The sequence below is a fragment of the Lytechinus pictus genome, chromosome 15 (genome assembly GCF_037042905.1).
Source record: "Lytechinus pictus isolate F3 Inbred chromosome 15, Lp3.0, whole genome shotgun sequence".
Lineage (NCBI taxonomy): Eukaryota > Metazoa > Echinodermata > Echinoidea > Temnopleuroida > Toxopneustidae > Lytechinus > Lytechinus pictus.
Genome location: NC_087259.1, coordinates 1,858,682 through 1,870,111, shown reverse-complemented (window position 1 = coordinate 1,870,111; position 11,430 = coordinate 1,858,682). Strand labels below are relative to the sequence as shown.

The 11,430-nt window shown below is 39.3% G+C and overlaps 1 protein-coding gene across 1 annotated transcript; it reads left to right on the top strand.

The window, feature by feature from the left end:
• The first annotated feature begins 7,564 nt into the window (after nt 1-7,564).
• Nucleotides 7,565-11,007, top strand: LOC129278133 (peptidyl-prolyl cis-trans isomerase NIMA-interacting 1-like). The gene is made up of 3 exons (XM_064110615.1): nt 7,565-7,673; nt 9,968-10,150; nt 10,787-11,007. Exons 1-3 carry the CDS (start codon nt 7,565-7,567, stop codon nt 11,005-11,007), a joined length of 513 nt encoding a protein of 170 aa, XP_063966685.1.
• The last annotated feature ends 423 nt before the right edge of the window (nt 11,008-11,430 follow it).

Here is an 11,430-nt window from a genome sequence, read left to right as displayed (position 1 = left end):
GACTATATTACATATTTACACTGTAATGCAATGAAAGCATGGTTCTAGAAATTTGTTGGAATTTCTTCTTAAGATGATCTACATATTCCTCATAGGTCTGGGATAATCCTTTCATAGGAATGAAAGTCAAGTTAGTCAGGTAGGGGGGGGGGATTCCCGTCCAAACACTAAGTCATAAGGGCTATGATTCCCTAATTGAGCTGAGGAGAATGAATTGTAGGCATAGCATGTAGTTGAAATATATCTAACCCAATCATTTCCAAATTGGTTCAAATTCACTTTCAACAACTGTGAAAGTTACGGATATGTGTTTCAACATGCAAACTACCATGATTGTCTACGCTAATTACTTTCTTCTCTATCTAAAGTGTATCACACAACAATGTCAATAACTTGCCTGTCAATGATGCGGCTGCATCAGTTAAATGCAAGAGGGTGGTCCAAATACACAGATAACTTTCTGAATCAAAGCTTCACAGAAAGTCTCTGCGTCTAAAGTCTTCAATGGTGCACAAATTACAAATCGACAAATCTCATCACATACAACCATCAAATGTTTGTAGCCTGTGATTGAATTTGGCATAGATTTGAAGTTTAAGCTAATCCTACCAAATGGGCGGTATGAGTCTGGAACTCGAGTATGAAAGGGTCTAACTTTATCTGGTTTACCACGAAACTGTTGGCATCTAAGACATGCTTTAACATAATTACTTATCTTCTCAAACATATTTGGGAAATAGAAATTACGTATGATAGTCAAGTGCGTACGCATAGTTCCTTGGTGGTTACTAAGAAGATTGTCATCATACTGTGAAATGATCGTGTCTGTCAAAGATTCTGGGATAGCAAGTTGTAAGGTGTAATCATCGTCATTGTCATGAAAGAATAAACGAAACAAAGGACCATCACACAAAATGTATTGCTCTGACTTGGTTTGTATAGCTCTAGCTGCTTTCTTGTCACTTGGCAATATATCATAAGCCAAATAGTCATAGACTGGCTTTTAGAATGGTGAGGTTTCTTGTTCAGTTTTCAAAAGTTCTCATATCAATCGGCAAATTATAATCCCTAATGATCTTTCTTTTGATTACTTCCATGATTTTGTCTACCTCTTGTTGTTTTGGAACATGTCCAGCTACTACATTATTTACTTTAGTAGAAAGGAGTCTAGGAGGTGTGTACAAATCACTTGGTACATCTCTATAATTATCATTAAGAGAAGATTCTCTCATCTTATCAACTAATCTTGGTTCGACTTGAACATTATTCTGTCTTCTAGTCCTGGGTTGAACAGGTGGATCACTGTTCAGTTCAGTCTGACCATATGGAATGTCATACTGAGATTGAGATCTAGGCAAATCCTTTGTAATTGGTAATGGGCCATTTGTGGTCTGCTGGGACGTTTCGCTTGGATTTATTGGGGTCTGTTCACATTGTCTGGTATCTGAAAGTTTCTTTGGAACCAAATCTGGGACTGAAATTCCCATCTTCTTGGCATAAGCCCTAGTAACAGTTCGCTCTGTGGGTTGTACAGGGTTAAGTGAATCATCACTTTCAAGTAAGTCTTCTTCTGAAAAGAGACTATATGCCAAAGGAACTACATCGTCAATTTCTACATCATCTTCGCGTGGTGCACGAGAAAGAAAGTCCGCCAAAACTAATCCTGATCCCTTCTTGTAACCAATCTTGAATGAATACTCTGGAAATTTCAGTATTAGCTTCGGTAAGCGTTTAATGCAATGTTCTTCTTTTGATTTCATGATTTGTACTATTGAGCTGTGATCAACAAATGCATCAAATTCACAACCTTTGAATAACCCAGGACTAGATACTTAAATGCAGTGACATTTATCAAGAGTCCAAATAATTCTAATTCAGTAACACTGTATCTTTGGCATACATTTGGCAAGACTTTGGTATAATATCCAATGATTTTTTTTCCTTGCCTTCAACAGTTTAAGTCAAATAAGAACCTGTTGCTGTTCTAGAAGTATCACTATACAAGGAAAATCTACCAAATTTCTGTGGCATGTGAAGTACAGGTGGGTTAGTCATCAATTCCTTAATTTTCTCAAATGCTTGTTCATGTTCATCAGTCCATACAAATTTACTATTTTTCCTGGTCAATTGGTGTAGTGGTCGTAAAGTGGCCTGAATGTTTGGAAAGAAACTGGAGACATAATTTACTGCTCCCACGAGTCTCCTAACCTGTTTAGGGGTAAATCCCTAATTGCCTTACATCTATCTGTCATTGGTTGGATGCATGGGTCACCAAACTTGTCGATTGTTATTCTATGTCCCATGTATAAGGCCGTCTGCACCATCCCGAGTTTTCAAATTAGCGCACTATTTCTGATCCGGCAAATTATCCCGATCTGAAAAATCTCGAGATTGTTTGCAGTGCAGACGCAATTATCGCGCTAGTTCGTAGGATTAATCTCGAGATTGCAATCCCAAGTCAACTCGGGTTCATTTGCAAAATAGCGCGCTATTTCACGAATTATCCCGCTAATTCGTAGGTGCAGACGCACTCGAGATTGGACTCGGGGTAATTTATTCATGACGTCAGTCCATAATGCAATTCGCGTTCCACTTCCGCCTTGGTCAAAACATAAACACGTGCGAAAGTCTATTTTATACACGCGAATAGACATTATCGCGAATAGCGTTCATCAATTCCCCAATCAGCAACGATGGTGTCCCAACAGTGAATGGATTTTTGGGAGAGACCAGACCTATGGATATGGGGTAGGCGCTCATTTATCGACGATGGTCATAGTCAATAACAACACTCGTATTGGCCTTCGCAAAATGTGAGCAAATAGCATTCTTTCCTCCTCCTTTTCTCTCTCACTCTCTCTCTGTCGTTGCCTCCTTTTCCGCCATCATATTTAACGAAGAATACATCACTTCTTCACTCGCTGAGCGCAGCTGAGCTGAGAGGATTGCTGCATAAGACTTGTCGAATTCGGCGAAAGTGCTAGAGAAAGGAGAAGCCTACATGTATTTGATTGCATATCGCGGGAAGTTATTTAAAAGCGCGGGCCGTTGAAACTCCAAGATCCGAAAGTGCGCATGCTCGAAATATTGGGCTTGTTGGGCCTCGCTCGAGCAGGAATCGCTCTTCTTGCGATGGTGGAGACGGGGTTTCTTGAATCTCGAGATTAATCGCGAAGAGTGCCGATCGGGCTAAAATCTCGAGATTGAGCAAACTCGGGATGTGCAGCACCGCCTTATGTGACATCATCTCTGAAAATCTTACATTTCTTGGGACTGACCTTCAGTCTGTTCTTAGTAAGTGCTTGAAGTACAAGTTCTAATTGTCGCTTATGGGTATTCTTGTCAGGGCTAAACAAAATGATATCATCATGATGGCTATGCAAAAATTCCTAGAATTTGGTATTGTACTCAAAATATCATCTATCTTAGCTTGAAATATTCCTGGTGATACATTCAATCCTTGAGCTAGTCTCTTGTAATAGTAGTGTTTACAATCAGGGTACTAATGGATAATTCGTTTTTCATTCCCGATTATTGCAGAGCAAAAACGGAAATCAACCTCATGGTTCGGTCTTTGAAAACACAAAAACGAAATCACAACGAGAAAAACCTGTTGTGATTTCGTTTTTGGAGATCAAAAACAGAAGAATGAAATCAGAAATACTTTTGGGCTCTTTCTGATTTCTCATTCTATACTTGTGTTTGTTACATATCAAAAACAAAATCAGCACACGCTTTCCGCTCCGTGATTCTGTTTGGAAAAACGCAGACAGCGAAAACGAAATCGGAAACTCACTTTCCACTTCCTGCTCTGTGAAGGTCCGAAAACGCTGGAAAAAAGCCATGTTAACGTGAATTTTTGTTGCACGTGGTCGTAACATGCATGCGCTGTACTGCGTGCACGTGTGTATAACGATCGGAAACGTAGAGAGCGCTCTTTAATATACATGAAAGAAAGGACAACTCGGCTCAGAGACGAGCGGAAACCGTATTTCGATACGGCTGCTAGCTGTGCAAAAAACAAAATCACAGAGCAGGAAGTGGAAAGCGAGTTTCCGATTTCTTTTTCGCTGTCTGCGTTTTTCCAAACAGAATCACGGAGCGGAAAGCGTGTTCTGATTTTGTTTTTTATATATAACAAACACAAGTATAGAATGAGAAATCAGAAAGAGCCCAAAAGTATTTCTGATTTCATTCTTCTGTTTTGATCTCCAAAAACGAAATCACAACAGGTTTTTCTCGTCGTGATTTCGTTTTTTGTGTTTTCAAAGACCGAACCATGAGGTTGATTTCCGTTTTCGCTCTGCGATGATCGGGAATGAAAAACGAATTATCCATTAGTACCCTGATTGTATTCCCTGTAATGTAATGTCGCAACCATTTAGAACCATCTCTGATTGGATAGAGAGGATATGACGAATCACATGTTCAGCCAATCATCATCTTACGTCGCTGTACTAACACCAGATTACAGAGCTCGTGATGCGCATTGCAGTGGTTCACCATTTCGACGTTTGGCTTCATCGAGTGAACATTGCCCGGAACATTGTGTAGGTGTCCAGTCAATAATCATTGATTAACATCATAATCAGATAGATCATAGAGAAATATTTCTGGTTTTGTTGTGAAATAAAGATACAGCTATGGAGAGCCTGTAATAATCATCTTCGGAGCACCAGTGCGGAAGAGTTATGTTCAATCATACATCTTTCTTTTCACCCTTCAAAAATATACGAAAAAAGACGTGATTTGTGGGAGTTTCGTTTGATCGCAACGCTTTCTGCGATCGTTCCATACTTTCATCTTTGTGATGATCAGATGTGCAATGATTCCTCAACCACATTGATTTACAGTGTGGGAACTTCCGGGGGAACTTATTCGATGTCACTTTGAAACATGCGGTTAGTTTTCCTGCTTTAGAATTTAGATTTAAAAATATATTTCTGTATATTCTTGGTTGCGTTTGAATAATCATGGACAAGTTAAGGTGGATGGAATGTTGGTACGTCTCTACATGATGGATTGATGATCAACTCAATTTCGAACATGTGAGTAGAAACTGCTTGTGTATAATTTTGATTAAAACTTATGATCTCTTCACAACATAAAATAGCGGTAGAATGTCATAGATTTCTGCTATGTACACACAGTAAATCGCGTGTTGTATTTTATTTTCTATTGTTTCTTGTGAGCGAAGTTATTATTTGCTTTACTGTTTATGTTTTTTTACCTTTTAATTATTGCACTTGTTGTAGTGCCTAGCACTATTAGCCATAGAACTAGATAAATAATCTGAAAATTGTAATTATACAATCATCATGAGAAGGACCTATTATTATACACTACTCAAAAAAAGTTAAGGACCACTTTTTAAAACGTACATAAAGATTTTATACAAGGTGTTTTATTTCTGGAAATACCTCAGTACAACTGTCCTAAATGCCCTTAAACACGCTGTAATCAATTTCACGCATGGGTGGTTTCAGTTGTTGCACAATGTCTCTCGCATCACTGCACATCCTGAAAAGTGGGCCCCGAGGGGTATCAGCTACCGACATGAAGTGGTAAAAACGAATGTCTGAGTGTCTTTCAGGCAGTTCAGTAACGAGTGTGACCACCTCCTGCAGCAATAACGGCTTCACAGCGCTGTCTCATGGAGCTGATGAGGCGATTGATGTCTCTGACGTCCAGTGCATCCCATGCAGCCTCCAGAGCCACACCCAGCTGCTGCAGTCCAAGTGGATGGGCTTCGAGCTGCTCGAGACTCCTCCCCATCATGTCCCAGACGTGCTCTATCGGGTTTAAGTCCGGGGACCTCGCTGGCCACTCCATACGCTCAATCCCCTGGCCCTCAAGGAACTCGGTCACCACCCTAGCTCGGTGGGCACGGGCATTGTCATCCATGAAAATGATGTTTTGTCCCACATTTTCTGCAAATGGCACCACTATAGGTTCAAGGACCTCATCCCTGTACCTCACTCCTGTCATTGCTCCCCCTGGGACCACGTAGAGACGAGTACGGTTGGCGTAGGTGATGCCTCCCCACACCATGACGCTGCCTCCCCCATAACGGTCATGTTCTGCAATACAGGGGTCTGCAAATCTCTCTCCTGGTCGCCTCCAGACTCTCGAACGTCCATCATTGTGGTCAAGGGAAAATCTGCTCTCATCTGTGAACAGAACTCTACGCCATTGCTGTCTGGTCCATCTGACATGCTCCCGGGCCCAGTTGAGACGAATTCTTCTGTGAGCAGGGGTGAGTGGGACACACTGAGCTGGCCGTCTGGCATGCATATTGGCTCTGTGAAGTCGGTTACGGATTGTTTGAGTGGAAACAATCACTCCAGTTGCTGCAGCGAAGTCATTGTTGAGGCGGCGTGTACTGTGAAAGCGGTTGCGGAGGCTGAGATTCGTCAAGTAGCGATCATCTCTAGGGGTTGTCGAAACTGGTCGGCCACTGCGGGGTCTCTCGGAGTATAGCCCTGTCTCTCGGTGTCTTTGATTTGCTCTGCTAAGTATCTATGTATTCAAGTTTTCCTGTAGGCATAAGCCCGTATCCGCGTATCAAAGTTTCTAATTGTATCCACGTATCCAACTATCCAAAAGTATCCACGTATCCGCGAATCCAAGTATCCAAGTATCCAATAGTATCCATGTATCCAAGTATCCATGTATCCAAGTATCCAAGTATCCAATAGTATCCAAGAATCCACGTATCCGCGTATCTATGTATCCAAGTATGCAATAGTATCCAAGTATCCACGTATCCGCGTATCCATGTATCCAAGTATCCAAGTATGCAATAGTATCCAAGTATCCGCGTATCCATGTATCCAAGTATCCAATAGTATCCAAGTATCCAAGTATCCAATAGTATCCATGTATCCAAGTATCCATGTATCCAAGCATCCAAGTATCCAATAGTATCCAAGTATCCACGTATCCACGTAATTCGCGTATCCATGTATCCAAGTATCCAAGTATGCAATAGTATCCAAGTATCCACGTATCCGCGTATCCATGTATCCAAGTATCCAATAGTATCCAAGTATCCAATAGTATCCGAGTATCCCCGTATCCATGTTTCTAAGTATCCATATCCAAACATGTATGTAATATAATAGTATCCAAGTATCTTTGTATACATGTATCCATGTATACATATCAACGACTATCATTCCTTAAATAACATTTAAACATAATCAACATAAATATATACCAATGCACATATCCTCGATCACGCGCCCCCTCTTTCATTCCTTCATATATCTTCCCTTAAAAACTCCTCTGATTATCATATCACCTGACATTACTTCACCCCTCCTTCTACATCAACCATATTGGACAAGTCGTGTACCCCCCTACGGGACCATCCCCCTCCCCCTCTCATCCTTTATCCATTTTCCGATCTATCTCCTGCTTGACGCCGGGGCCTCTTCATTAGCTCACGAACGTAGAGGGCGACAAAACTACTATCACCAAGCCTCTGGCTTACTGGCTATCGCACACCGGCAGCAGCAAAGCAGCGATTAGGAGGTAAATTGGTCTCATAATCGATTATAACATGACATTGGATTCTAAAGTTACTCCCTCGTTGTGTACAAAGTCAATGCCAAAATGGGAATGGAAAGATGTCACCACCGCTGACGAAATAAACGGCAGTGAATGGACTGGTGACATAAACCACGATAATGCCAGAGAGTTTAACTTGCCAGTCTTTCCCCCCGAACCAAACGTTGATCTTCCTTCCGTTGTTGCTGTAATTAGGTGGTCTGTCCATGCTGTCTCTGACGGATCACCTCTTAATTTCGTCAATTTTCTTTATTTATTTTTCGCACCTATGTTTGTCGCCAACTTTTTTCCGAATCGGCTATATCAATTTTGCTGAATTTTTCGTCATATATAATGTCTATCATAGAGACGCTCTACTAAGCTTTTCAAGGTCATCTGGTCATGATGACGTCATCTACGTGCCATTTTGTAAATTCTTAATTTGATAATATGTACATAACGGACAATCAATAGTCAATCATATTTACGTCATCAAATAAACTTTAGGTCGAAGGTCATCAGTCAATGCCATCAAAGGTCATGACGCGCGCGTCAAAATTGAAAAATGCTCAAAATGGCCTATAATTAATTTTGGGTACGTTTCATTAATTTTTGGGTACTATTCTGTGTATTTTGAGGGAAAATACGTTTTCCGTTTGAAATGCCACTTTCCGTTTCAAAAGGCCCTTTCCGTGAATTCCGTCCGTTTTCCGCGATCGCGGAAAATCACTGTCCCTACATGTGCACATATATGTGCGCGCGCAAATTTTTAAGCATTTCAAATTTGCGCGCGCGCATATATGTGCACACAGGGCTAGTGGCTGAAAATAGGCATTTTTAAGTTTTCATGCTGACCTAGACTGTTTGAGCCTCTGTGAGGAGCCATGGAAACATGTCACATTGATAGATAATCAACTTGGCTGCTAGAAAATGTGAAGATGTTGCTACATTTGTTACTACATTGTTCACTCAAAATATAGAATGAAAATTTGAGGCAAATTCACCTATTGACTTAAAATTCTTTTTACACATGTCTACAGCACAAATCTGGTGCCGTTGCCCACCCTACCCCTGGCATAATATCTATTGAGTCTAAGTTCAATAATAATTCCTGTAAATGCTTAATTATTCAGTATAAAACTATTCACTTTCAAGTAATATACCGGGTATTTCATGATTAAACATTTATAGGCAAATTGAACTATGCAAACAAATTATGAATACAAAAGTCTTTGGTTAAGACTATCCAGTAATACTCACTTGAAGTCGCTTGTTTGTTTCAGTAGATTCTTAGATAAGTAAATATTTATAAAAAAAACATAAAATACATATCAATAAATCTCATATGCTATTCTAATTAATGACTTTGCTCTTGGTGTACAAAAGTGTCATATCAAGATCAGTCTTTAACACTATCTACTTGTATCAAGAAAATCAAGTTATTAAATATTCATCTTTTAGTAATTTATACATGAAATCATAAAATCAAAATGGCAGATTTTCCCGTAAATAGGCAAAATACGGAAAAGGAATGGGTAACTTCGTCCGTCTGACATAGGGCTGCATAAATTCCAAAATATGATAATATTCTCAATTTTAATGTAGCCCACAGGACAAGAAATGTCAAATCATATTCTCAATTCTCTGAAGTCCTTGTAAACGCAATAACTCCAGTTTATACACTCCAGTTTATATCATACACACCAAATTATAGGAGCCTGGGTTAGTCCCAGGCTCCTATAATTTGGTGTGTATGATACTAGGAAGCCTTTTTAATTTGAAGCCAGAAAGCCATTTGATTTTGAGGTCCAAAGGTCAAGGTCACTGTGACATGTTTTCATCTTATCCTTCTGAAGTCCTTGTTTACGCGATAACTTTAGTTGAACTTAACCTAGGCTCATATAATTTGGTGTGTATGATACTAGCATAGATCCTAGCAATTCTATTGATTTTGAGGTCAGAAGGTCAAAGGTCGCCACCTACTTTTCTTGCTTGACCAATAACTTCATTTTCTGCATTACAGACGGGCGTATTATGTGCTTGCCTTAGCGAAACTCTTTTTAGTGTAATCCAAAGACAGTCAAAGTGTATAAACTGGTGATTAGACAAAGTTATGATTGGACCAAATGGTTGTTAGACGAAATTTTGATGGACTAAATGAAGGTAGATGGTGTTGGCAGTAGACGAATTGGCACTTTCCCTCTAGGGCAATATGGTTTTGTAAAATTAATATATAAAACAGCTCAGATGTCTGATACTAGTCATAATGTAGAGCAATGAAAAAGTTAATGATATGCTATGTGCATACTTTATGCATATCAGATCACTTATAACGCAAGAGGTGACAAATTTTACAATGAGGACACAATAGACATGAAATTTGCATTCTTTTTTTTTTCTAACCTCAAACATACAGGTAAACCATACTATTTTAAAGCTGCTACCAAGGAAAGTCAATGGGAGAAACCAGCTGGTCCTCCAGCCAATAAAGTTCGCTGCTCCCATCTCCTAGTCAAACATAGAGATTCTAGAAGACCTGCATCCTGGAGGGATGACAGGATCACTCGCTCAAAGGATGAAGCTCTTCAAATAATAAAAGGCATGTATCCATTCGTTTATCTTTTGGCAGTCTCTCCTCCATGAAATTCCTTTACAACGTTTTATGATTTGGAACCTTAATGAAATTAAATCTATGAACGTAGGATTAGCATGTTATATTTTCTTGTCCAAAGTCACTAATTATGACATTTTCCGTAAACGGAGGCCACCATATTCATCACCACAAAGGGTATATTGCAATCTTGTGTGTACAAGTCATACCATTGGCCTTACAAAGATTGCTTGTGTCAAACATAGATTGAAGGTGCCAATCTTTGTAAGAGACAGAATAGAAATCAGAAAAGATATTTCATAGAGAAATAAGAAATTTATTTCCCATTAGATTGATAACACTGATAAAAAAAGGTTTGAATTTGAATTCATTATCATGAGAAACATGAAATGAATAGAATGCCTAATGATTGTGTAGAACTTGTAAACTAGTTTCATCAGAATGGGAAAACTTTGATCACCAACTTGTATTTTGGAAGACCGAAGTCCATTGACTTTGGTCTTCCAAAATACAAGTTGTTGGCTCAGGCTCTGAATTTGATTATCATGATACATTCTATTTTTTAGGTACATTAATGCATAAAATTTAAATGTACTCTACTGCATTGATAATTCATTTTTTCAGGATACAGAGCCAGGATAGTTTCGGGACAAGTTGATTTTGGGGATCTGGCGAGCACAGAAAGTGATTGTAACTCTGCTAAAAACAAGGGTGATCTAGGAATCTTTGGCCGAAACCAGATGCAGAAGCCTTTTGAAGATGTCTCTTTCAGACTTGAGGTTGGCGAAATGAGTGACCCAGTTTTCACAGAATCTGGGATCCATCTCATCCTAAGGACTGCTTGAGTAGACTGCAGATGAACAAACCACAGAGATGTTTCATAAAGACTAAGATTGAAGTTCGACATGTCAGGCTGTTCATCATTGATTGTTATCACCACTCCAAGCATTTGTCTCTTTATAAAAAAGAAGCATGAATTAATTTAAACAAATATCATAAATCTTAATAGATTGCAGAATTTTAAAAATGTACTCTGAACTGAAGATAAAATCAAATTTACAATTGATTTTGATTTTAAGTATATGGTGAAGCTTATACAAAAATCAGTATTGATTGTATCTTTTTATGTGACTCCTGTCACATAACCAGTGGTTAGAGCAATCAGTGACATGAATGGCCAGCCAAAGATCAGTCAGTTTTTCATAATCCATATGAAACATCCCAAGGATTGTGAGTACAAGAGTACTTTGGATTATGCCAAATTCAAT

Excerpts from the sequence above, each read along its gene's own strand:
- LOC129278133 (XM_064110615.1), top strand. The coding sequence starts at position 7,565 with ATGACATTGGATTCTAAAGTTACTCCCTCGTTGTGTACAAAGTCAATG. Across the intron at positions 7,674-9,967 it reads AAACGGCAGTGAATGGACTG|GTAAACCATACTATTTTAAA; the intron begins GTGACATAAACC and ends TCAAACATACAG. Across the intron at positions 10,151-10,786 it reads AGCTCTTCAAATAATAAAAG|GATACAGAGCCAGGATAGTT; the intron begins GCATGTATCCAT and ends TCATTTTTTCAG.